A 25,450-nucleotide genomic window follows, 5' to 3' on the forward strand; every position below is an offset into this window, starting at 1 on the left:
TCACCAGTGTGTGAATGTGTGGATGACTGGATATGTAAAGCGCTTTGGAGTCCTTAGGGACTAGTAAAGCGCTATATAAATACAGGCCATTTACCAGGCCATCTTCAAAGGCACCTGAAGCCCTTTTGAACAAAATACAGACTGAAGAAAATCACACAAGAATGTGAATTAAACAAAAACACATCAAAGTGTGTCAGCTTAACCCACACATGCACCACATGAGCACTTTTGCCTTGTGAGAAAAATATATCTAATGCACATTTCTGTGAAAAGAAAAAAAAATCATCAAGAGGATCGGAGACCGTGTTGTTTGATTGCAAAGAGTCTTTATTTTTTCCTTGTGTTCAAGTACGGTCCTCTCTCAGCAGGGTCATCTAAGAAGCATGGACACACAACACACAACTCGCACCAGAGCCTGAGCATCTTCAGGTGGGATTTCTCTTTTTGTCTCGACTGGGGTGGGGGGGTCCCGATCAGCAGTTTCCATGTTTAGGTCAAGTGAACAAGAGTCCTGTTGTACACCACATAATTGTTTTCTCTGCGAACATTTGTTGCATTTAGTGACACTGACATCAGCACATAAAAATTATATATATATTTATATATATATATTTATATTCATATTCATATATTTATAGATTTGTCATTCTATATCAACAATTCCTTCTAGTGATTTTTTCCTTGGTTTTTCATGTTGTAAAACTGGACAAACTGTCGGTAGGAATGCCTTGTTTGGACATTGATTTGTACAGGAACGCTCAGACACATACACGCAACAGAGGCATACGCACACTACTACACACATGCATGCATAGATACGCTCGCTCAAGTTTACGTGTACACACAGGCCACACATTCTGTCACATACATGCACATGTACACAAACACACGCGTGCGCACACACGTCAACCCCCCCGCCCACACACACATCCGCATACACACCCACATGTGCTCAGCCAACACGGAGAGGCAGGTCTGTACATCTACGGGAGAGAGACATTACCCATGATTCCCAGCAATAAGTACAGCTTCACCTGATCAAAAACACAAGAAAATAAAAGTTACAAACAGCAGAGTGAGTCGGCCAGTCTACGTCGTCTGTAAACGTCGACAAAAATTTCCTTTTAAAGTCCTCTTGGACTGGTCCACTGTGTGTCAAAGTTTGGCACAAGACCTTTCTCTCTCGTCTTCCTTTGTCTCTACTGTACACTGAGATGTACAATACTGGCGGCTTTCACTGATGTGAAAAAAAAAACTTGAAACAGTTTGGTTTTTTTTTATGCAGAGGTGATGATGACAAACCACTAAAAGTTGACATTGTCAAACATGTCAGATTCCCCAAAGTGAAAAGTTAAACCTTTCCAAAGACAGAGAGTGTGCTTTAAACATACACATATAATCTTTAGGCAGTGAAAAAGCACTTTAGTTGACGGGGACTCTGGAACAATGCTGCTCTGCCAAACTGATGCTTTGGCAGCTTTGAACTGCTCTTTACTGTGTCCATGACAAAATTCACTCGACGGAGAGAGAAAAACACAAATATCGCAGTGCTTCCTCTCTTCCTGGGAAAGGAAAGGGGGGCCAAAACAAAAGTGTCTGCTGACACCCATCCTGATGATGTCTGTCAGGTCTGATTCTCGTGTTCACATTTCGCTTATTTTTTGTTGCTTTTGATGTTTCAGTCAGCAGTCAGTCATGGAAAATAAATTATGTTTGTATAAGTGGCCCATCAAAAACGTGTAATATACACACTATATCACCTTTTACTGTACACAGAAAATAAAAAGTTTCTTTTTGTTTTGCTGAAAGTGAAAATTTAGAAAAGTACAAATAAAAAAGATGTAAAAGAATGACGACAAAAAAAGAAGTCTCTTGAAGATGACATTCCTTGAACGCAAATTCAGAAGCCTCTGGAGGCGGCAAGGCCATTGCAACAAAAAAGGGGGATAAAAGCAGTGCTACGTTTGTCACTTGGGTGAAATGGTAAACATCCACTTCTTGCTTGTTGCCTGATGTGCTTTCATCTTTTTCTGTGCTTTTATTCTTCCTGACCTCTTCAAGAACCCTCATGCCATCTTTGTCTCTCATCTCCTCCTTAGGTCAGACAGCTCTTTGCTCCTACAGAGTAAGAACGCTCCCTCAACTGCTGCTTATTTCTTTATCCTAGCGCCCTCTTCTTCTCTCTTGACATCTGCATACTCTATCCGCCTGGTCATTTTCTCTCTTTTTATATTCTGTTTCCTACTCTTAGTTCAAACTGTCAAACACACTTTGTCATATCTACTTCCACTAGCTCCACTCACTGGTGAAATGGAGCTGACTTTAAAGAAATAAACTGGTCTGGAAAAAAAAGTTCACATGCACATGCAGTCTCTCTTTGTTGCTCGACCTGACTTTACTTCCTATCCCCATCCAGCTCTGCTATCCCACTTATTTTAGAGAACATAAATTTCCTGCCACTGGCTACAAGATCGCTTTCAAAATACCACGTATAATCACTGCTGATGTCTTGCAAAAATAATCCCTTTCACACAAGCACACACAGACTCTTTCTTGCCCCCCAACACTGTAGTCTAACTAGACCCAGGAGTCAGGTGAGGCCGGATAGTGGCTGGTCTCGTAGTTTAGTTCGCTGTATGGCCGAGAGGCCGAGTAGAAGTCTACGTAGTTGCCGGTTGATTTGAGGCCCAGATGCATGCGCAGATCTTCCCGCGGGTCCCTGGGTGGTCCGGTGGAGATTGGAGGTTGCTGGGGTGGGGCCTGAGGCTGGGCCTGAGCCTGGATCGGTGGCTGTGGCTGGGGTGGCGGAGGTGGCGGTGGTCCTTGGTCCTCGTAGTAGGCCTCGTCAAAGCTCCGGCTCTGGCTGTGAGGTGGAGGCTGCGGTGGCTGAGGCTGGGGGAAGGAGGGAGGGGGAGGGTAGGGGTCGTAGTCTTTTAGCACGGCTGCTGACGGACTGTCCAGCTGGGGCTGAGGGGGCACGACGCAGGGCTGGGCTGGACCCTGGCGGGGAGTGGTTGAAGTGAAAGAGTGGTAGGTGGGGGGGTGAGGTGCAGCAAAGAAAAGAATGGAGAGTCAAAGACATGTGGGTAACGGGAGGAAAGGTGGGAGTGGAAGAAAAGGGGAGAGAGATAAAGAGGGAGCGATGGAAAGGAGAGTGACAGGTAAGAGTGAACACAAGGGACAAAAGGTTTTGAAAGGCAGGCTGTATGGGTAAAGAGCTCAGAAAGGAATCAGTGGGGAAGGGGTTCATGCTGTGAATTCTCTATTACATGCAGGCGTCGAAGGCGGCAATGCATCTCTAACACTATAACACTATAACTCGCACAGGCCAGTTGTGTGCGTGTGTCTGTGTGTGTGAGCGCACGCGTGTGCAGCCGCGTGAGGAAAACGTGTTTACATGTTTAACTGCCAGTGTTAAAAGTTCGTACCCGTACAAATGAACTTATACTTTAATTAGAAACTTATAAGTGATGAAGAAATCGGGCCAAAATTTCAAAGTCAATGGCTCTGATGCCTTTTATTTCCCTTCCCTCGGTACCAGCAGAGTCATTTACCAAGAGCAAATAATTAGTGCAATCAACTGAGGTAATGACTTTAATTGCCAGTCGGGTGTGGTTTCAGGTTGCAGTCGTTTGATACTGCTTGAGCTGAGGGTGTGCCTCCATTGCACACTCTGCCAGCACATCTCTTATCACACTGGGACACCTTTTGTGTGCATATATTTGTGCGTTTTCTATCCTGCTGCTATCTCTGTTAAAAAACCCCTGAAATGCATGCACTGCTAAAACGCTGTGGTGGTGTATTGCTACATATGCATACAGAAAAGTGGATTCACAGAGCAGCATTAACTCACCTGGTTTTGCTTGATATCATCGCTGGCAGTCAGGTAAGAGTTTCGGAACAGTGTAGATGTCCCACAGGAAATTTGAACTTGATGGATAAAATAAAAATAAAAATTATACCACTTTTTCAATTAATGACAAAAATAGCTACTAATAATACCTATCAGATATCTGACAATAACTTATGAGAGTTTCAAAGCTTCTTAGTGTGCTACTTGTCACATAAAGAATTTATCATAAGAGAAAGAGATGGAAAAAATAGAAAACATTAAAAAATAGAAAATAAATAAATAGACATAAAGGGAGCGTGGAAGCTAATAGAGTGAAGAGATAACAAGAAGGCACGGGAAGAAAGAAACTGGAAAGGAAGACAGGAGAAGATTGAGAAGAATCAAAGTGTGTGAGAAGAGAAATGGTGTGAAGCTGAAAAAAGGCAGATAAGTGAAAGAGGAAATAGGGAATGAATATAGAGGAGAAGGAAAGATAAAGAGGGGGATAAAATAGAATCATTTAATTCATCTCCATCACACACACATACACACACCTGCCATGCCGTCTTTCCGGGATGTGTGCTCTCCTTTGTTGCTATGGAAACCGGCGTTGGTTGCCGTGGAATCGTAGTCCATCTTGCGTTCCTTCAGACTCATCATCTCTCTGGGGGAGGCTGGGGCGCTCGCTACACACACACACACACACGCACACGCACACACAAAATAATAAGCAATAAACCCAGAACAGCATGAGCCTTCACACTCTGCGTGCTTACACTGGTGTGTCTGTGCGTCTTGGTCTTTTTCAAGGTGCACAGTCATTATTCATCATTTAACTTGTCAGCAGAAAGGGTCACCTCCAGCATGTTAGACGACTTCTGGGAATTCTCACACACAGACGCACACAAACATACACATGGACGCTTTGGACAGTTTACTTAATAGTTTTATGTCTTTTCTTCTCTTCTTTATGTGTTTAAAGTTCATGTTAAATATCCAGCTATCTAACAAGCCAACAAGTCAGATCAACTTTGCTTGTAGTGCATTACAAAAGTGACCATTGATCATTACACCCTCGCACAAACAGGTCTTGTATTTCTTTAATTTTCTTGGTGCCTCAACTTAAACAATCTCCATGACTGGCTGCAAAATCTTGCACATAACAACAAAATAAATGGAGGTGCTAGTACCATCGAATGCATGCACAAGTCCATGCCATGCTAAAAGCATTACATTTAAAAGACAGCAGTGATTAATCTGACTGATCAAAGATTGCCAAATCATAGTTATATACTGCAGTGCAGTTTTCAGCAGTTTTAATGAGATTAAGTACATGTTTACTGACAGCACTCACCGTGTTCCCTGTATGCTTTTAAACATTTTAATCGCATTTTAAACGGGATGTTATTTAACCCGATTAAATGGACACTGTTCTAACAGTTTTTCATGCAAAACATAACAACAGTTAAATTGTTATTGCCTTTTTGTGCTTGTGTACTAAGTAGTATTAATGAACTCAATTGCAGCAGTGTTAAAATACTGAAACTAAATGGAGGAGTTTAGCTGCTAGTTTATTGGTTATCGTGACAACAAAGACATTTATGAGTGGCCTCATGCCAATATGCAGTCCTATTTGTGTGTTTTCCAACTCTGCTGCACTGCTAACTTCACAGTAGAGCTATGCTTTCTTTGGAGATACTATCAAGTTTCAAACCTATTTAGGATCTCCACACCTCCACACATAATGTTTCTGTTTGTGACTGTGTGGATTTGGACAATTATGCATGTGTACATATCTGTCCAAAGACATGCAGTTTGTGGGGATAGGTTAATTGGCCATAGGTGTAAATGTGGGAGTGAATGTGAGCGTGAATGGTTGTCTGTCTCTGTGTTGGCCCTGCGACAGACTGGCGACCTGTCCAGGGTGTACCCCGCTTCTCGCCCTATGACAGCTGGGATAGGCTCCAGCGCCCCCGCGATCCTGAAAAGGATAAGCGGAAGCAAATGGATGGATGGATGGATGCATGCATGCATGTGTGCAGGCGATGACAAACATGGCCCTCATATTGTAGAAATACTGATAATGTCCCAATTTTCTTTTTTAAACACACACATGCAAACTTTTAGCCCATCGCAAGGTAATCCCGTTATAGCATACTTTAAGTGCTTACTCACCACCTCCTATCATAACACTGGACTGCCATAATCCTGCCCACCTGTTTCAGATTGCCTATATAAAGATTCTTATAACTAACTCAATGTTTACATACCAACCCAGTATCACGGCAAAGCGTGTAATAGACACGCCACTCCACTCTGTTCATTTCACGCTTTGCTGGGATACTGGGTTGTACACACATACAGTATACTCCAGGAAATGTGAGTACATTCTAAAAATAAGCTTTTTTGACATGCTCACACTAGTTTTGACATTTATTTAATATCTGTTACACATGCAAATATGCAGCACACACAGACACACACACACACATGTGGAAGTCACCATTCTCAGTCCAATGAGCCATCGGGTAGAAACGCTTTTCATGCTTCTGAATAAAAAGAAAAGCAGATGTAGCCTATTCCAAAAATTAGTGCATAATTGTCTTTGTTCTCTTTGGTTGTTCTATACCACGATTAAAGGTTAGAGAAGAGCAACCTAGGGATGAAAACACTTGTGAATATGACTAGCAAATGAAATAAAGGCTTTTAAAGTGATTTTTGGAGAGCCATTGAATTAAAATTCATCTATTTGAATACTAAAGGATGCCCGTTTTTCATCTCGGCTGTTCAATGTTTGACATAAAAAGCAAAGGCGCATTGTACCCTCTTATCTGTTCCCCAGCCTTTTCTGCATTTTGACAAGACATTGTATTACACACGTACACGCGCAAGCACAGAAACGGCTGTGAAGAAGGCACATAAACATAATCACTTTGGCTGTGGTGAGCCACGTTTTTATAATGTTTTAACACATTTCATTTTTAATTTTATCATCCAATACCTCTGTAGCAGATTCCATTAAAGTAGCAGATCAAACCTTTTACAGAAACCTCCAGAGACAGTGCCATCGCTGCTGGTTACCTAGGGGACCTGGCTTGTAAATGCTCGATATGACAGACAAATTCTATCAGTGCAGAACACAGCAGGACCCTGTGGGGGCCATGACACATGCAAAGGTCTCTCTCTCCTTCTCTTGCAGCCTCTAACCTCCCCTTCTCTTTCATAGTCGTACTACTCTCTTCTCACATCAACTCTTTCACTCCTCTTCTCCCAGCGTACTTGCATACCATCATTACTCCTTCTGCTTTGATCCATCTCTAAGGAGTCGGACTGCAGTCTGGAGTGTATGCAGAGGAGAGATATAGGAGCATGTGGGTGTGTGTTAGTGTGTGTCTCTGTGTTTGAGAGCACACTGAGGTGGCCTGTAAAGAGTGAGAGATCAGAGGGAGAGGTGAGAAGAAAGCAGGATTACGGCAAAGAGGAGGAGGAGAGTGAAACGGGTGAATGAGAAGGGGTGGACAAGCTCAAAGGCAAAGGGGGAGGCATTGTGTGTAGACAGAGGAGGAGCAGAAGAGAAAGATGGGAGTCATGGCTCAATTTACCCCTGCTGATCCACTGTACAACAGACATCCACAAATTTCTCTATGCACTATAATCTCAAAACTTCTTATTTTCAATGTCGCTGGCTAAAGTCAAATCCCCAGCCTTCTTCACTTCCTCCTCCCTGCATTAACCATCCCTCAATCCCTAATTCTTCTTGCCTTCTTGCTTTTTCTCTCTCTATCTCCCTCCGTGTTTATCTCATCCCTCCTTCTTTTCCTCCTCACACACAAAAACACACATTTTATTTCTCTCTCTCACTCCCACTGTCTTCCTCTCTTAGCAGGGTCCTTGAAGACCTCTCTAAGCCAGGAGGAAGGAAAAGTACTTTTCTGCCTCATCAGCTTGCTAAGCCCAGTGTGGTGAAAGAACAGCTAAAGGCTCTTGAACCACCGATGCTAACAGCTAATGCTAATGTGCCCTTTGCAAAGCATGAAGGCCAGTGGGCTCAAGCTATGGGCTAATGATAATCATATTTTGTAGCATAAGCCTGTAATGCTATGAGCTATTTAGCGGTGGTATAATGACTGATCGCATCCGCAAATGTTAATGTAGATGACTAATGTCTAAATTAGATTCTCTGTGTACTGTACCACAGATGTAACCCTTTATTCAACTGATTTTCTGTAACCACTTGTCAAAAGAGTAAAATTCAGTAAAGCCTTAAATTTTAATATATGCTTGTTTTTACAAACAAAATCCTGCCTTATTTTGATAATCATACCAAGTCTTTAAAGACAATTTATACCAACTGGAAAAGATGCTGACTGCTTTCTTAAAAATTCAAGTGCAGCTTGCAGGCTTAAAGAAATAAAGAAAATAAAATTATTAATAAAATATTATTTGCTATAACCTTGGCTTGAATATTGTTTCCCCAATTATTTAGCTGACTGCCTGTGATAAAAGAAAGACAAAAAGAAACAAAACAAACTGTATTTCAGTATTTTTTTGTTTCAGAAAACAAAGATTTTTTCAGTTTGATGATGTGCACCATCACAAGACCCATACCCTGTTTGGCCATGAGATATTTAACTAACCACACAACTAAGTGAAACATTTTTTACATATGAGGTCTTAATCTTGGCTGTTAAGAGATACACAAGAATGAATGAAAACACGTATGCATAGCATCTGTATAGGGAGTGCCACGGGTTTCTCACCAGAGCGGTTATTTGGAGATGTCCTGACAGGAGAGACCGAGGGAGTTCGCGAGGAAGAATAGGGCCTCTGCCGGTCTCTTTCTATTGTTGAGGCAGAGCCCACAAAGTGATACTGGGAGTAGCCATCCTGTAAAACAAAACAAGGAAGAAGCTTGTTATCACCTGTGATAAGTAACTGCACAAATACATAATCTTACTGTCATCAATTATTATAGCAATTACATATTTTAAAAACGAAGATTTTTTAAAATCATCCATCCATCAATCCACTTTCTGCCGCTTGTCTGGGTACAGGTTGCAGGGGCAGCAGCTTAGACTGCCAAGGAGGCATCCTAGCCAGATGTTACCTCAACTGGCTCCTTTCAGTAGCACCAGCTCTCTTTTGAGTCTCTAATGATGTCTGAGCTCATATCGTCACCCAAAGTAAGCCATTTTTGGTTGCCTACATCCACAAACTCCTTCTTTTGGTCATTACCCAGAGCTTGTGGCCTTAGGTGGGAACATAGATTGAGCGGTAAAGCTACAGCTTCACTCTCAAACTCAGCTCTCTCTTTATCACAGGAGACCTATGATGTCCGCACCAGTCTGTCAGATATTAGAATTATTAGATTTTTTTACTGATCAATCATCAAAACCTCCTATTACACGATACAATGTCACCATGTAAAAGACTGATCTTTTAGGAATATGTATTTTTGTAATGCACCAAAGAATGATGATCCATTAGTCTTAAACTCTGAAAGGCCCAAACAGATTTGCAGCTTCTAGTGGATGAAAGGATAAGAACTGTTATTAGAGTTAGCGATACAACAGCGCCAGTTTGATTACCACGCAGCAGGAAGTGGCACTTCAACAACGGCTATATGACACAGCATGTCTGAATTACATTTTTACTGATGTGCTTTAGAAATAAACCCCTCCATGTACTCATACAAGTAACACTTTAAAAGCACAGAGTGGTTTGAGGACTATATTTGTCATGGTCCTGGGTCGTTGACCCAGCGTTTTGCGTTTTTTCTGATCTGTATTAGTTAGGGTTAACCTGAAGTTTGGTGTATTGTCAGCCCTACCTGTGTCTGTCCTTGGTGCTCTGTTCATGTCCCCGTGTTGTGTTGTACATCAGTCTGTTTCCTGTTTTATTTTGAAGGCTCGTGTTCTGGATTTCCTGTTCTGTTCTGAAGGTCTGTGTCTGTTGTTATTGTGTTCAGCTTGTCTCCTCCGGTCCCCAGGTGTATTAGGTTCAGCTGTTCTTCCCTCCTGTGTGTGATTACCTGATTACCTTGTGTGTGTGTGTGTGTGTGTGTGTGTGTGTGTGTGTGTGTGTGTGTGTGTGTGTATATTTAGTGGGTGTCGGTCTGTGTTCGTTGTCGGCTCGTCTGCGTTCATCCATGTATCACTGCGTTAATCTACATTCATCTGCGTTCTATGGTGTTCCTGTCTCTGCGTCTCTCTGCCCCGCACCCCTTTGTATGGTCCCAGGTTTGTCACTTAGTTTCTCCCAGTTTAGGTTTCCGTTTGTAATTACTCGTGCTTCATTGCCTGTTTTTGCCACTACCACCCTGTAAATAAAACGTCACTCGTATCATCAGTTTGCTGCATTTTGGGTCCTCCTTTTCCTCCACACCACACGGCTCCCTCCGCCAGCCGTGACAATATTAGGAGCAACGAGTAACAAGCGGAAGAAACACAAACTAACGTGACCACGAGCCAGCGATCTAGCAGAAAGAAAAAGGGTCACACTGACTGTGAAATGTTCAAGAGAAAACAAGTTTGTTTTTTTGATATTTTTGACAGGCCAAAAAAAGAAAAATCAATAATTTGTGACTTGCTGAAATTGTTCAAATTGATTCACTAAAAGAAAAATCTCTGTAAATACATTTACAGAGCCAACTGTATTTAAATATTGTCCTTATTGAGATTATTATCGTGTAGTAGGTAATTGAAACATTATTCTGGACACTGGTGGACACTGACAAACACACTGCATGTACAAGTGAGCTTACAGCCATGCGCATGCAACAAATGAACACGCTTGCCTCAATTCTGAGCTTAGTAAATAACCCACTCCCTTCGTAGAAAAATTAATACAACTAACAACTCCAAGCATAATTACTGCCAAGCAAATGACTTTGTATCAGCATTAGTTTAGTAGTCATTGGAGCAAAGCCCTTTTCATAAAAATGGATTATGAGAGTCAACAACAATCACAGAGCTGGAACCAAATTCAATTTAGCATTAAGATAATTGGGTACCTCTAAAAGCAAAGCACAAGCAGATAATAAAAGATATCGGAGGCATGTTCCATCATAGCGTTACTGTCTGGGGGCCTAAGCTGAGCAGTGGGAAACTGGTGAAAAAGTGATGACTGAGAGTACATAGGAGAGGTGAATCACTCCAGTTGCAATGATGCTGGAGAGGAGGACACGGAGAGGAGGAGAATGAGAGACGAAGGAGATGGGGCAGAAAGAGAAGAAGGTGAGATAGACAGAGGACTAGCTGAGGGAGACAAAAGATGGCAAAAAGTAATGAGCGAGGAGGAGGAGGAGGTGGGAGATTGCCAGAGAGAGTAATGACAGCAGAGCAAAGATAGCGTGAGGAGGGGAGAGGTAACACGGAGGAGAGGTACGGATGGAGAAGTACAGACACCAGCCAGAGAAAGCAAGAACTAGACTGGATTGAACGCAGTCCCATGTCCTCCCTTGACTCTCATTTCCTGGCAGAGTGCTGAGAACTAATAGAAAGCTGGATCCTCTGACACACAGCAGTTCAAAGGTAGCTCATTTCTAGTCTCCACCATTCCTCCCACCCTCATATTCACTTCATCTATTTATCCACCATCCCTTCAGTATTCTCACTCACCTTGTTTCACATTCACGTTGCACCTTCCCACCTCCCCCCATCCCAACAAATCTCATTACATCCAATGTTACCTCCTTATGGTACATTGGAATGCCTGCTGTCAAACTGTCATGCTGCTCAAATGAACAGAGTCACTGAATATTGAACGATAAATGTATTTTACAGAGTGATGTACAAAGAGTGCTGCCTGGAGATGTAGCTCAGAAATGGGGCCCAGGAATGATTGGGGCAGGGGGTGGTGGCTTAAGGGCTTCCCCAAGCAAAATGAGCCATAGTCAAACTTTACAACAATGACTGAAATCAGAGATAAAGAATATAACATATACAAAAATGTATGGGTGTATTCACATTTGGTGTCTTTCTACATAGAGTAATAACTTTATATTTTGCCATAATTTTATTCCACTCGTTCCCTTAAGAGTAAAAGATTAAATCATTATTTTCTGCACTGACTTTACTTTATATTCTGTATGAACCTCTTCAAGCTTTTCATTGACTTTCGAATATTTATGGTCTGAAATAGTCAGACTCGCAATTCTCCTTATATAAGGCAGACAAATTCGATACTTTGTAAGAAGAATTTCATATGCAAATAAATAAAAAAATTCTGTGGTTTTTTATTATCGATTGGTAGAGGATTAGTTTGTGCTGTGTATAACCAATAAATATTAAACCCAGATTAAAATTTAATCAAGGACCAAATCACACAGTGTCTGAAGGTCTGGACGGTATTTATTCTGTACCCTGTATCCATGGTCCAGCGTTTGTTTCGTGTCAGCGTGTGCTGTGAAACTTCACACTTACATTCACATTTATCATTCCTGGTCTTTCTGGCTCTCACCTATTCTCCTCAACATACTTGTTTTTTCTTCTCTTTTCCACCCACCTTGTCTTTCTCTCTCACAAGCTCTATACTCCAAGCACCCCTTTTCAACTCCTACTGTAAGAATGAGAGGAGAAAAAAAAAAGAGGATTGGTTGCCAGGCAACCGGTCTGCCTGTTGCTCTCAGCATCACTGGATGGTTAGCTGAAGGTCGCAGGACTGAGAGGTAAAAAGTGATTATTGCCCCAACAAATGAAGAGAGTGTGCGCGTGGGTATGGCGGCACTTTGTGAAATTGTAAAACGTTACACACGACGAGTGGAGGGGGCCCTCCGGTCACATCAACCACTGAACATTGAACGTTTTCAGTCCTTTAATCCATGCCTCTTTCTCACTCATTTCAAGCTCCAATTTTAATATTTGCAATTATCACCACCTCCCTCTTGAGCCATCTGTCCTCTCAGGAGCAATGTGCCCCTCGACCTTTGCATCCCTCATACTGGTTACTGGTGGTGTTGCTGATTTAGCAGCTGACCTTTATACTATGGTTGCATTGATTGCAAAGAGCCCAGAATGTTGCGAGTGCTGCAACTCTGCCTCCCTATCTTCCCAAAATACTGTTGTTAGGCTGTCTGAGGGTAAAGGCTATCTTAACATCCCTCCATCTCCTTTCTGTGTTTCTCTCCCTGTCTGTGTCTGACTGTGGGAAAAATCAGATGAAACAGAGTCAGCTTCTGAGGCCTGAGCTTGTTTGATATTCAATGATGTTTTTAAATATCCACCTCCTTCTCTCTGTCTTTCTCAGTTGTGTAGTTGATCTTTCCACAAGTATAGCAGTGGATGATTTCATTTTTTCAAAATAAAAGTAGTGGAGTGGAACCCTTAGAGCTCTCTATCAGATTAATTCATTTTATTTGCAGTAACATCCTGAACATTCGGGGCTCACTGATCATGCACAAGACTAGGCTGAGCAATCACTGACCTTACACACACACACACACACACACACACTTCATTTACATCACTTCTCACTTACGTCACATCACATCCACATAGTGAATTACACATCCCCGGAGCATATTGTAAAACTGTCACACGTGTAACAAACACAGCATCTCTCTGACCCTGAACTCAATCTGTCAAACATGTGTGCATCTGCCTTGGTGATTTGTGCGTGTTTGCGATATTTATATGTGATATGTGGGCATGCCTGTGTGTGTGTGTGTGTGTGTGTGTGTGGGAGAGAGAGAGAGAGAACATGTCTGATTAAGTACCCTAGACAGATCATTTATCAAGAAATGAGGCACAGCAACCCAGCAGAAGTTATGCACTGAACAGGGACATAACAAAGTGTAACAGTGTGAATATGAAATTTAGAATTTACCTTGTGTGTCTGTGTGTCTTTGTGCCAGAAACAGAAGGGTGTATATGTTTGTGTAAATGAGTCAGAATTTGATCTCTCCGGTCCTATTAAGAATGGGTTTATTTACAAAGTGACCATGTTTCAGTCGCTTGCTTTCTCTGGAAATCCCCAGTTGAACAGTGCTGCACATTTGTTGTTTACTTAAAAGATGACCTGTGGCTACACTCCAAGAACTGTAGATGAAACGCTACATGCGCAGCAACACAAACACACACACCGAATGAGGACACATCCTGTCAAATAGTCCAAATAAACTCTGGTAAAAGTAGAGTTTTACTGCACTCTGGAGAGTATTATACATGATTTATCCTCAAGTCAGTGCTAGTGTTGGTACAAACAGATTTTGACTTTGGTTTATTAATGACTGCTGCGCAGCAGATCTTTCAAATCATCTCAGATGCTGTATTCATATTGAGTTACTGTTTATTCATAGGCTTGCAGCATTTCGCTTTACTGTGCTCAAACACTGCGGGGCAGCCCTGCACCCCCCCACTCCGTTGCAATTCTCTTTTCTTTCTCTCTCTCTCGTAGCCGAGCCTGCTCCCATGGCACTGCTGTAGGAAGTGATTAACTCTTCTTACCGCGTTTTGACAAAAACACACAATTTCAAAGACACACGCTCGCACAAACATACACGTTTACCCACACCCATAACTTGAACACAGTTTGAAAGTGTGTTTGAAAATGCTCTCATTACTTCAAGACTTCAAAGCAAGAAACTCTTTGGCAACACAGCTCAAACCGACTCATTATTGACCCTACACTTCTCTCTTCTTCCCAGACCCACAAACTCCAGTGTGCTTATTTTTGAACTACAAAAAAAAAGGTATGAATTCACCTCACTTTTACTCACTCTTTCTTTCGCCTGTGTCTTTCTCAGTACTTTGCTTTTGCTCACAAACACTGTGCAGAGACATCCTACTCCACTCTCATATAAACTATATGCTAATCCATGTTTGGATTGGAGGCTAACAGGATTTCTGCTGCACCTAACACCCATGACCTAATATGTCACACAGGGATACTTGCAATAAAGTTACTTATTCTGAGTTCTGCACTCTGGTGATAAAGTCAGTAGGCATCGTCTAACACAACAATTTCCACAGTTACAAAATTAGACTGCTTTGTCAGGAGCCAGGCAATTTATGAAGTAAACAGTGAGGTATGGTGTCTATCGCTCTTTTAGAGTGACTGTAAACAGAATAATACAGGAGCTTGACTAACCAAACCATCTAAAAGTACAGGTTACAGGTTTGAAACTGGTTTGTTGCATTTAATCAAAGTTGATTAAATGCAACATTTTAACTGTATTAGACGACGCTGATCAGTCCCAGATTAGAAGAGTTAAGACGGGATAAAACTGGAGATTATAAATCAGGACAAAGCACAGATGATGCCTTTTTAATATTTTATACTTGCCTTTTAAGATTGTTTCCTCGCCCGTTTAATCAACCACATTAATTAAGTTAAGTCTCCTTATTAAATCTGTGTGAAAAAAACAAAACAAAATGAAACAAACAACTAGAGGAGCCAAGATGGTTGGGGATTAAAAAGAAAAAAAAACTGTAGCAACCTTTGTTGGATCTGAGCGCTGCGTAAAGCTACTGCCCTTCATTTCTGATCATCGGAGTGTTATGCCATCCAGTCGACTGTAATGATATCCAGTGGCAATGATTACAGAAGTGTGAAGCAGATGAGGCTCCAATGGGCCACATGGGGATACTGCTCTGTGTAATACTGAGGGCTGAGAGGATGACGAATGAAGAGAGCGACACAGTTGTCAGGATGAAGCAAGAACACACTGATGCCATGGGGCAGCCTGTCCTGAAGTTACTTGTGCAACAACAAGATGTCTTAAGACCCCAACCCTCGGAAAGGGAGTCCATGACAAAACAATCAAAGAAGCGAGTTGCAGGGTTGCATACTGGGTCATATTCAGCACTGTACAGAAGTCTTGAGCTACACCTTATTTCTTTATATCTTCCTTCCATTAGTACATTTTTTAAAGCGGTTCTGAGCAATAGTTCAATAGGCTGCTTGAAGGTCTGTCAAAGTTTTTCTTTGGATTGGCTTCTTTTTCCACTCACATTCAGTCCAGTTTTTGTACCTGACCTTTCCTAGAGTAATGTGCTTTTTTTTTAAATTTACTGAACCACTTAACACTGACCTAAGAATCATTCAAGCATAAACTGAAAATCAATAGCAACAGATTTTTGAAATGTTGGTTCAAATCGTCATCATTTTCTACGGAGGAATTAAGGAGAGAGTGAGTGTCTACGGCCGTTTGTAACACATGGTGGAGGGCCTGTCATGGTTTGGGGCTGAATCTCAGACAGCGGTGTTGGAGATCTTATCAAAAGTGATGGAATTATAAACAAACAAAAGGTCAGATTTTGATCTACCATGCAATACCAGCTGGTAAGCATCTGATTAGCAGTGGCTTCATTTTTCAGCATGACAGTGATTCCAAACGGTTCCAGTGAAGGAAAAACATGCAGGATTTAAAAAACAGAAAACAAAACAAAACCACACACACAGTGGAACATTATCATCCTAAGAGCCTGAACCACAAGATTACTGAAGGAATGTGAAGGCCCTTCAGGAGGTCTGGAGAACTATTCTTAAGACAATTTAAAGAAATTACATGAAAGCTGCCTAAGAGAGTTCATGCTGTGTTGAAGAATTAGGGTAGTCATACAAAATTTCAGCTTTAAAGTTCATTAGAACTGTTCAAACTCTGTTGTTACCTTATATGATGTATCCTACAATGTATCTATCGTTGTGGAGGACTATAAATACCTTGGAGTACACATTGACAATAAACTGGACTGGGCTAAAAACATCACAGCACTTTACAGCAAGGGCCAGAGTCGTCTCTATTTTTTGAGGCGACTGAGGTCCTTCAACATCTGCCAGAAAATGCTCTGGCTTTTCTATGATTCTGTTGTGGCCAGTGCGATCCTCTATGCTGTTGTATGCTGGGGGAGCAGGCTGAGGGTCGCAAATGCCAACAGACTCGATAAACTGATCTGTAAGGTCAGTAATGTTGTGGGGATGGAGGTGGTGTCGGAGAGGCGGATGTTGTCCAAGATAAAGACAATGTTGGATAACACCTCCCACCCACTCCATGACATGCTGGTCAGTCACAGGAGCTCGTTCAGTGAGAGACTGAGAGTACCGAAAAGCATCACTGAACGACACAGGAAATCATTCCTGCCTGTACAGCTCCTCCATCTAACACACTGTTTACTGCAACAGCTACACCCTTCTTGCACATGCTCTTCCTTTTTCAGCTATTTATTAATAAGTGACTTTTATGTATATATTTGCATGTATATCTTGTGCTATTCTTAGTTAGTGTATTGTCTGTCTTTGTTAATGTTTGTTTATAATGGAGCACTGTAATGAAAAATAATTTCCCCTAGGGATCAATAAAGTATTCTGATTCTGATTCATGTATGTTTGCATATTTCAGGACTTTCACATTCGGTGAGATTTTTAACAGGTTCTAATCCACCGGTAAAATAATTTTTATCATATATATTCATATGTAAAACATATATGTGGTTAATGCGTAAAAACTGAACCCAGGACTGTATAAAATCTAACTCCTACTGATGCAAATGATGTGCAGCACTTTAATAACCCTGCCAACCCCCAAAAAGCCTTTACCATATAAACATAGGTAAGTATTTACGTATGAAATGGAAGAAAACATACATTTGCCTTCAGCAGCTGAAATACATCATCTGCTTCATTCTTTTCTTTTTGCAAAAGATGAAAAAGACGCATTCAAAGCCAAGGACACCTCCGTGGAATGAGTAACTTAAAATTTCTCACAGTGAACTGAAACTCGCTGATTACGCCTCTAAAGCTTTATTGTGCTCAATGGCAGATAACCTTGGTGGCAGATATCCACTCAACAACACTCATTACTGACAAGTGAAAGGAACAGAACATCTGTTATTACTTTTAATCAAGTTTCAAGAGTGTGCTGGACTTTTCCATTTCAAACAAAAAAAGCTAGAGAAGGAGATAGTGGGTTTTAATCGCATTTGTCGCAAACAAAACTCTGTGTCTTCAAGAGTTACACAAACACAACAATAATCAAATTTTCCTTTTTCTTCATTTGAGCTGCAAATTAACTGCTGCACTAACGGCATTAACACCATTCAGCGCGCAAGATGATCTAAATGACATTGATGTTGTGTGTGTTTGTGTGTGAGTGTGTAGCTTCAAAGAACACAAACAAAAACACACTAGACTAGAGTCTAACAGAAAATATCCTTTTGTTCTGTATAAATGCTGTTGCTCAGTTGTGTCGGAGTCCAGCTGAAAATCCTATCATTTTTTGGGACGTATCTACCTGAAAGGGAATTCACACAGACTAACGCACGCAGATATGAACACCCCACAAAAAAGCTGACTAATCATGAGCCAACTTCCTCTGCAAAAACATTTCCCGAGGGATCCACACACTTCAGCACTTGGCTACACAAATACATGCACACGTAAAATCTTTACATTTATAAAGAGACACCTACAGCGTCACACTCCTAAAGACAAACATGCAAAGACCAAGACAAACATTGTTGAATAAATATGGCAACCTTGAGTCTGTTTAGAAGGACAGCTACTTTGCTCAATTACCTACAAAATACCTTTAATCTTATCCATGTGCAAGTCCATTATCTGTAAGTCACATTGGTGCACTGACAGAGTCAAGCTTCTGAATACAACCAGCACACAATTAATATAGTCTCCACTTAGACTGATTATTAAACCAAAGAGAAAAACAAAACAATATGAAGTCACGTAGAATTGATTTCTTAAGTCTCTGGGAGTGTATTAGAGAAACAAACAAACACATTTCAATATATGGTTTTTGGATAACGATCCCGTCATTCATAATTTAAAACTATGAGCAATTTGGACGTACATAACTCACAGCATTAGGACATTAACAGTCCTCGGTGTCAACAAAAAAGTAAATAGCCACAATGACTTTTTGCGTGTCAGTTCGTGGGAATGTTCATTAACATGTTGGCCCAAAACTCCCTGGATAAGTATAAGTATTACCATCCTGGAAAAGACTATTTCCCAAAGCATAACACACACACCACTAGATCTCCTCACTGTAGTGATCAAGAGTTCGGGTTTATTAAAATTTGTTCCCTGTTACGAATAAATCTTTTGCAATTATTAACTAAACAAACAGCTGACTGACAGTGGTCACTTATGGGGAGCACTGGCAATATATGGTTGGATATAGGACCAGGCTAAGCTTAGAACAGGAGAGCGACACTCTATGTCTGCAAGACAAGTGTTCAGGATGAGGGCTGAGATGGTGCAGCTGTGCAAGAAGTTAAATGGCTATTATCGGCAAAACTCTGCTTCTGTCTGAAAAGAATTGAGACAGATCACAAGCTGCAAGCTTAAAGCCTCACATTCCACTAACAGCTTGCACCCAGCCGAAGACCTGAATGATGGGACGTGCCTGACACGTTCCCCTCTAAACCATCCATCAGCGCTAGCCCACCAGCTCTACCTTTCCCACTAAAACAGGTCGTGGGCCTCTCCACAGCTGCCTACCACACAGCAGTCCTCTCCTCCCCTAACACATGCTTGTCTCTTTCCTGGAGAGAAAGAGACATCTTTTCCTGGAGAGAGATGTTAACAGACTCTTCAAGAGACAAACCCCCACAAAGCAGCTGGGCCCGACTCCATGTCTCCATCCAACTTAAAGAGGTCTTTATACCTTACTAGAGACAATTCATGTGTCAACCTGTTTCAAGGCCTGCACAATTGTCCCCCCCCCAAAAAAAACAAACAAACAAACCGAACAAACAAACAAAACAAAACAAAAAACAGAGACCACGGGACATGATGACTACCAACCCATTAAAATACAATGTGACCCTACACTTCATTGTTCAGCACCTTCACCCGGTGAATCCACGCCAGGGTCCTGTCCGTGGAGTTCAGCTCAGTTTTTAATTACCATCATCCTGCTCCACTGCATAACAAGCTGTCCCTGCTGAGTGTGCCTGACACCACAGAGCACATGAAGCTGGGAAAACACAGATCATCACAGGTTCCTCCTAAGGTGGCGTTCTTTCCTCTCTACTAGTGATGTGAGCACCAGAATTAATGTGTGGGTGGGAATCTAAACATTACCATTTTGATTAAAAGCAGATGGGTTGAAGGTGACTGAAATATTACAGCACTAATGAGAAAAATAATAAAGATTAATGATGATAATAATAATGATTCTCTTTATTGTTGTCAGGCACAAATTAGCAGAATAAGTTGTCACTGTGCCAATTCTGGGGTCCATTTGTATTTATTTAAAGCATGCCTGCTTAATGTTACAAAATTGTTTCACATAACTCACATGTAACTGACTAAATTGAAAATAACTAGTTTCCTTGTTTGGCTAGCTGGGAGATGATTAATGGGATGCAGGTAATGCATCACTACCCTCTGCTCTACACAGCTGCACCTTTACAACTGCAGGGTCACCAGTCTGCTCCTGAATGCTAAAGCTCGTGAAGTTTGAAGATGACCTGGTGTAGAGCTCAGTGCTCATCATGGACATAGTTGCAGATTTCAAGAACTTCCCAACTGTCCCCATCATTCTGCATGAATCCACAGTTGTCCCCCAGCTTCCTGGGACCATCGCCACCCAGGGATTTATGAAGAGCTAAAGATCAGCTCCCTGTCACGCTCTCAGATTTAATTCATGCAACAACAGAAGAAGTTTAACCTGCTGGAAAAAAATGTCTACAGAATAAGTCCAAGACCATTTTTCACCTCCTTTGGCACCACAACTTTGCCAATACCAAGGACAAAGGCAGACTCCAGTGCATCGTTCTGCTTAGAAGGTAATTAGGTGGAATCTGTCATCGCTTCGGGACCTGCACACTTTCAGGACCGCAAGGCAGATGGGAAAGATCAGGGCTGATCCACCCCACCATGGATGCAAATGTTTCTCCTCTGCCTAAATAACTTTTTTCTTTCTGCACCTGGTCCCCCTCCTCTCTCATACACACCTGCACACCTATAATAACACACATTTCTTCTAGACTTAAATCCTTGCACTCTGCACGGTTTCTTACACTTAACACTGTGAACATTTGCACATTTCATTTTTTTGTGCATCCTATTGCATCCACTGCAATATTTTAAACAAATATTAACAGTATGCTTGAACAATGTCAAATCAGCTAACTCCACAAATACATTATTTTGTCTGTACTTGCTGTACTTCTATGATAACAGGATATAAGGTTATCTAAAGTATACTTTACTTTTCTGTAAATCATGAACACACCACAAAAGCACCTGTACTTATTCTCAATGACACCTACCTTCTTGTAGAGAGAGCGCAGGTCTCTGTACTGCCACATACTGCTGAGGACTTGAGAAGCTGCCTTTACCACCTTTGCTGAGTGTCTGCATAGAGACAGAGAGAGAAGGATTATTTCAAATTGACTTCACATCATAGTCATGCTGTCCCTTATTTTTTACCAGCTGCACAAAAAGTGTGCAGGCCAGGAGCACTTGTGAAAGCTTTAAGAATAAGAACGCCATTGCTCTTTTCAACAGAGAAAAAGTTTCATTGCACGCAAACAGTTTTCAGATGAGTTTGAAATGACCCACTCTACCATGCTAATGGTCCCACCTCTGCCACTCAGATGACAAATGACTCTAGTCAGAGTCAGTTCATAAGGCCTGCCCTCCTAATGGCTCCAGCGGGAAGCAGAAGGATGTTCATTTTCAATTTGCCCAAAACAAAAATCGTTGTCAAAACAAGCTTCACTCTGAGTTTTACAATTTCACACTAAAAAGAGCAAGAAGAGTTTGGACGACTGAACAATGTAGTAATGGTATCACCAGTAAACCACTGCATTAGCATTAGTTACACATGACTACAGTGATTCCCAGGAAACAGCTTGCAGAACCTCGATGTTAGATCATGAAAAAAATATTTAAATTCCAGTGGTTTTTTTGTTTTGTTTTTTTTACAGCAAAGAGTCTTCAGCGAACGCTGGGAGTACTGGTATTTAAACAGCATCGTAAAATGATTTTGATCATTACTAGATTATGATTACACAGCCGACATTTTGACATGTAAGAGCAGGAAAAGCACAGGTTTATTAAAAGTCGCTGCAAGATGCAACATGCAAATCTTCAGAAAATGAAAATGAAATTTGGGGACTGCAAAAATCATGTTGCTATTTGTTTGACATGTTGGTTTTAACCCAGCATTTATCGACGTTTTTGGAATAGTTGGGAGTTGTTTCTGTTTATAAACAGCCATTAAGTGCTTCTTACAGTTGTAGTGTAAGGGGTATTTTCCCAATCCAGTGTGTAATTGTATGATTGGTACTGCTGATAATTAACATTTATTCTCAGCTTACCTTCCCCAGGAAAATAAAGATATGTTGGCTATTAGCAGATAACTACACTCACCATGAAATTTGCATTTGTGGAGGTTTCTTTCAGTACCTCATCCCTCTTGGGAATGGTGCCCTTGAGCACAGTTCCCTAAACAGGCCGAGTCCCTTACCATAACAATAAATCATCCTTTGACCTCCGTCTGATAACGTTCTGGTGTCATAGCAACTCCTGACCTACTGGTTGCCATAGCAGCTACGCAGAACACCCTGCCCAGTCTCCCATGGAAATATATATTGGCTGCATCTTGCTTGTTGTTCTCCAGCTGTCTTTTTTGCAGATGAAGGGTGATAGGGAAGGCGGACGCAGTTATGTATGAATGATGGATGTGTAGCTACATTAAGGCGCTGGTTGTTAATGACAACCTAAATTGAATCATGACTGAATGATGTTGTGACAGGTAACAATAAAATACTGAGGCCTTCTTGGATTTAAGCTACTTGTTATTAAGATCTAGTTGTGTTAACCTGAGGAAAAAAATAAATGCAGAGCAATCTAAATCTTTTACTTTTGCATGTTTTGATGACAGTATTCAAATTTTAGATATTAATATTAACATTAGAACAAATCAAACAATGTACCATGTTATAGAAAAAAATATTTGCAGTATTGTTTTCTTCCATGTGATAAACCATTTCAAGAAAACTACTGTAATGCATTTTAAATCAAGCATCTACCAAAGGATGAAGTATTAATGGTAGTATTTGTCATATACTGTTTTCTTTGAACAGTCTACCTTGCATAATTCAGTTAGTTTTCACTTTTTGGTTATTCTCCTTTCTTGTGATTGAAGAAAAACTGTGTTTTGCCAGTGTCTAAATCCCGAGATGTCTAAAGCACAGCATCATCTTCTGCCAAAGGTTCGAAAGATTCACTTCTGTGGTGGAAGAAGCAGAGGCAGAAGAGTCTTTAACCTCCTGAGATCCTTAGTTTTGATATGGGGACATTACATTTGGGCTTTTCTGCAATTCACATGTCATTCTGCTCAATACAGTCTAATATACTTATGTTACAGCAAGTTTACTGCTATTATAGTTTGTTTCATTTTGTGAAACTCCTGTATCGTTTTATGATGTTTGTATTGTTAATGGAAAGAAAATGTTAGTTAGCCTGTACAGGGGCATGGCTGTGACTGGTGTGGCATCGCTACAGCCTCGAGGCCACGTCCTATATGGGGAGCAAAGATGGGCAGTAACGCGTTACTTGTAAACATGTAACTGATTACTTTTTTCAAGTAATGAGTAAAGTAAGGGATTACTATTGCAAAAACTGTAATTAGATTACCGTTACTTTCCCGTAAGCATGCTGTGTTACTGAAATCGAGATTTTTTTGCTAGAATGTCTCATGACAGTGACGTAAGCGAGTATGACGTTCGTGACAACAGCTGTGTGCAGATCAACAATGGATAATATATCGAGTGCAGGAGAGAATATGAGCGTGCAGCGTTTAAAGCGTGGAAGTACTGACCTTATTTTGAGTTTGATTCCATAAAAAGTGACAAAAACATTAGTGTCCGTTGTGCGTGGGAAGAAAACTTCTTTTTACAGCGAAACCGCCCCCTCCCCTAAACTTCCAAGCAAGCACCGAGTGCGCTACGACGTAATGGGAAATTCACAGAGAAACTCGCGGTGTGCCCTGGTGCGGCACACCTGCACCAGGGCACACCTCCGCCTACCCCACTCCTGCTTTACAGGTGAAAATAGAGCAACAGGACCGCTAGTCTTTGATTTTATTTATTTTCTGCTGTGTTTTACTTGCATCTATTTGAACGAGTGAGTGTAAACACAAAAAAATATTTTCTTTTATGTGCTGGAATGTGCAGAAAATAGGTTTAAATGTTAAACAAATTTCTTCCAGTCAGAGAATGTTGCATATAATTAAATTTTTGCTTGATGCATAAAGTCTGTGAAGGTTCTCAGTCATCCAGGTCATTGCAGTCAGAGGAGCTGGCAAAGAAAAGCGACTGGACTTGTTTAAGTTGCTTGAAGACGTTTCACCTCTCATCCGAGAAGCTTCTTCAGTTCTAAGGTCAAAATGCAGAGAGTCCCAGATATAAACCCAGTGGGAGTTATCCCCCCAAAGAGGGACAAAGGACCCCCTGATGATCCTCTACCTAATCACATGAGCCAAGGTGTGAAAATGGGTGTGGGTCCCAATCAGCCAGGGTTTCGGGTGAGCTCATTGTGAAACCTGGCCCCACCTTATCATGCGATTTCCTGAGGTCAGATGGCCCAGGATGTGAGTGGGTGTTAAGGCGTCTGGGAAGGGATCTCAAAACTGGATTATAGATGGCAGACAGTTGGTGTTGTAAACCACCGCCTCTGTTCAAAGATGGTCGCTCACAGTGGACATAGATGGCTTCTTTCACTCCTCTTTCAAACCATCTGTACACTCTGTCCAAAATGTGAACATTGGCATCCTCGAAAGAGTGTCCTTTATCCTTAAGATGCAGATGGACTGCTGAGTCTTGTCCTGTGGAGGTGGCTCTTCTATGTTGTGCCATACGCTTGTGAAGTGGCTGTTTGGTCTCTCCAATGTAGAGGTCTGGGCATTCCTCGCTGCACTACACAGCATACACCACATTGTTAAGTCTGTGTTTTGGCGTTTTGTCTTTGGGATGAACCAGTTTTTGTCTGAGCATGTTGCTGGGTCTGAAATGCACCGGGATGTCGTGCTTGGAGAAAACTCTCCTGAGTTTCTCTGATACACCGGCTACATAGGGGATAACAATGTTGTTGCGTCTGTCTTTCTTATCCTCCCTCACTGGTGTCTGGTCTTCTTTTCTGTGCCTCTTTGCTGACTTTATGAACGCCCAATTAGGATAACCGCATGTTTTGAGTGCTTCATTTACATGTGTGTGTTCCTTCTTTTTCCCTTCAGGCTTAGAGGGAACATGTTCTGCCCGGTGGTGTAGGGTCCTAATTACTCCAAGTTTGTGTTCCAGAGAGTGATGGGAGTCAAAGAGGAGGTACTGGTCCGTGTGTGTGGGCTTCCGGTAAACTTCGATGTTGAGGTTGCCATTCTCTTCAATGTGCACAGCGCAGTCCAGGAAAGGCAAACAGTTGTCCTTTGTGTCTTCACTGTGAGCGACCATCTTTGAACAGAGGCGGTGGTTTACAACACCAACTGTCTGCCATCTATAATCCAGTTTTGAGTTCCCTCCCCAGACGCCTTAATGCCCACTCACATCCTGGGCCATCTGACCTCAGGAAATCGCATGATAAGGTGGGGCCAGGTTTCACAATGAGCTCACCCGAAACCCTGGCTGATTGGGACCCACACCCAGTTTCACA

At 41.6% G+C, this 25,450-nt stretch overlaps 1 protein-coding gene across 4 annotated transcripts in view; it reads right to left on the reverse strand.

The window, feature by feature from the left end:
- Positions 1-306: 306 nt before the first annotated feature.
- The window catches only part of ctnnd2a (catenin (cadherin-associated protein), delta 2a), a 268,465-nt gene continuing 243,321 nt past the window's right edge, over positions 307-25,450 (reverse strand). For 3 of the 4 annotated variants that reach the window (XM_085287437.1, XM_085287435.1, XM_085287436.1), the window contains 5 exons: positions 21,067-21,151; positions 8,593-8,719; positions 4,387-4,518; positions 3,854-3,930; positions 307-3,000 (listed from right to left, as the gene is read on the reverse strand). In XM_085287437.1, coding sequence (XP_085143563.1) covers positions 2,578-3,000; positions 3,854-3,930; positions 4,387-4,518; positions 8,593-8,719; positions 21,067-21,151 — 844 coding nt within the window. In that variant the 3' untranslated portion in view covers positions 307-2,577. The remainder of the gene's footprint in view (positions 3,001-3,853; positions 3,931-4,386; positions 4,519-8,592; positions 8,720-21,066; positions 21,152-25,450) is intronic. The other variant, XM_085287438.1, reaches the window with a different exon arrangement.

Source organism: Mchenga conophoros, linkage group LG9, assembly GCF_057382185.1.
Source record: "Mchenga conophoros isolate Kocher_MC1m ecotype Shallow Benthic linkage group LG9, M_conophoros_male_GT1.1, whole genome shotgun sequence".
NCBI classification, from domain to species: Eukaryota; Metazoa; Chordata; class Actinopteri; order Cichliformes; family Cichlidae; genus Mchenga; species Mchenga conophoros.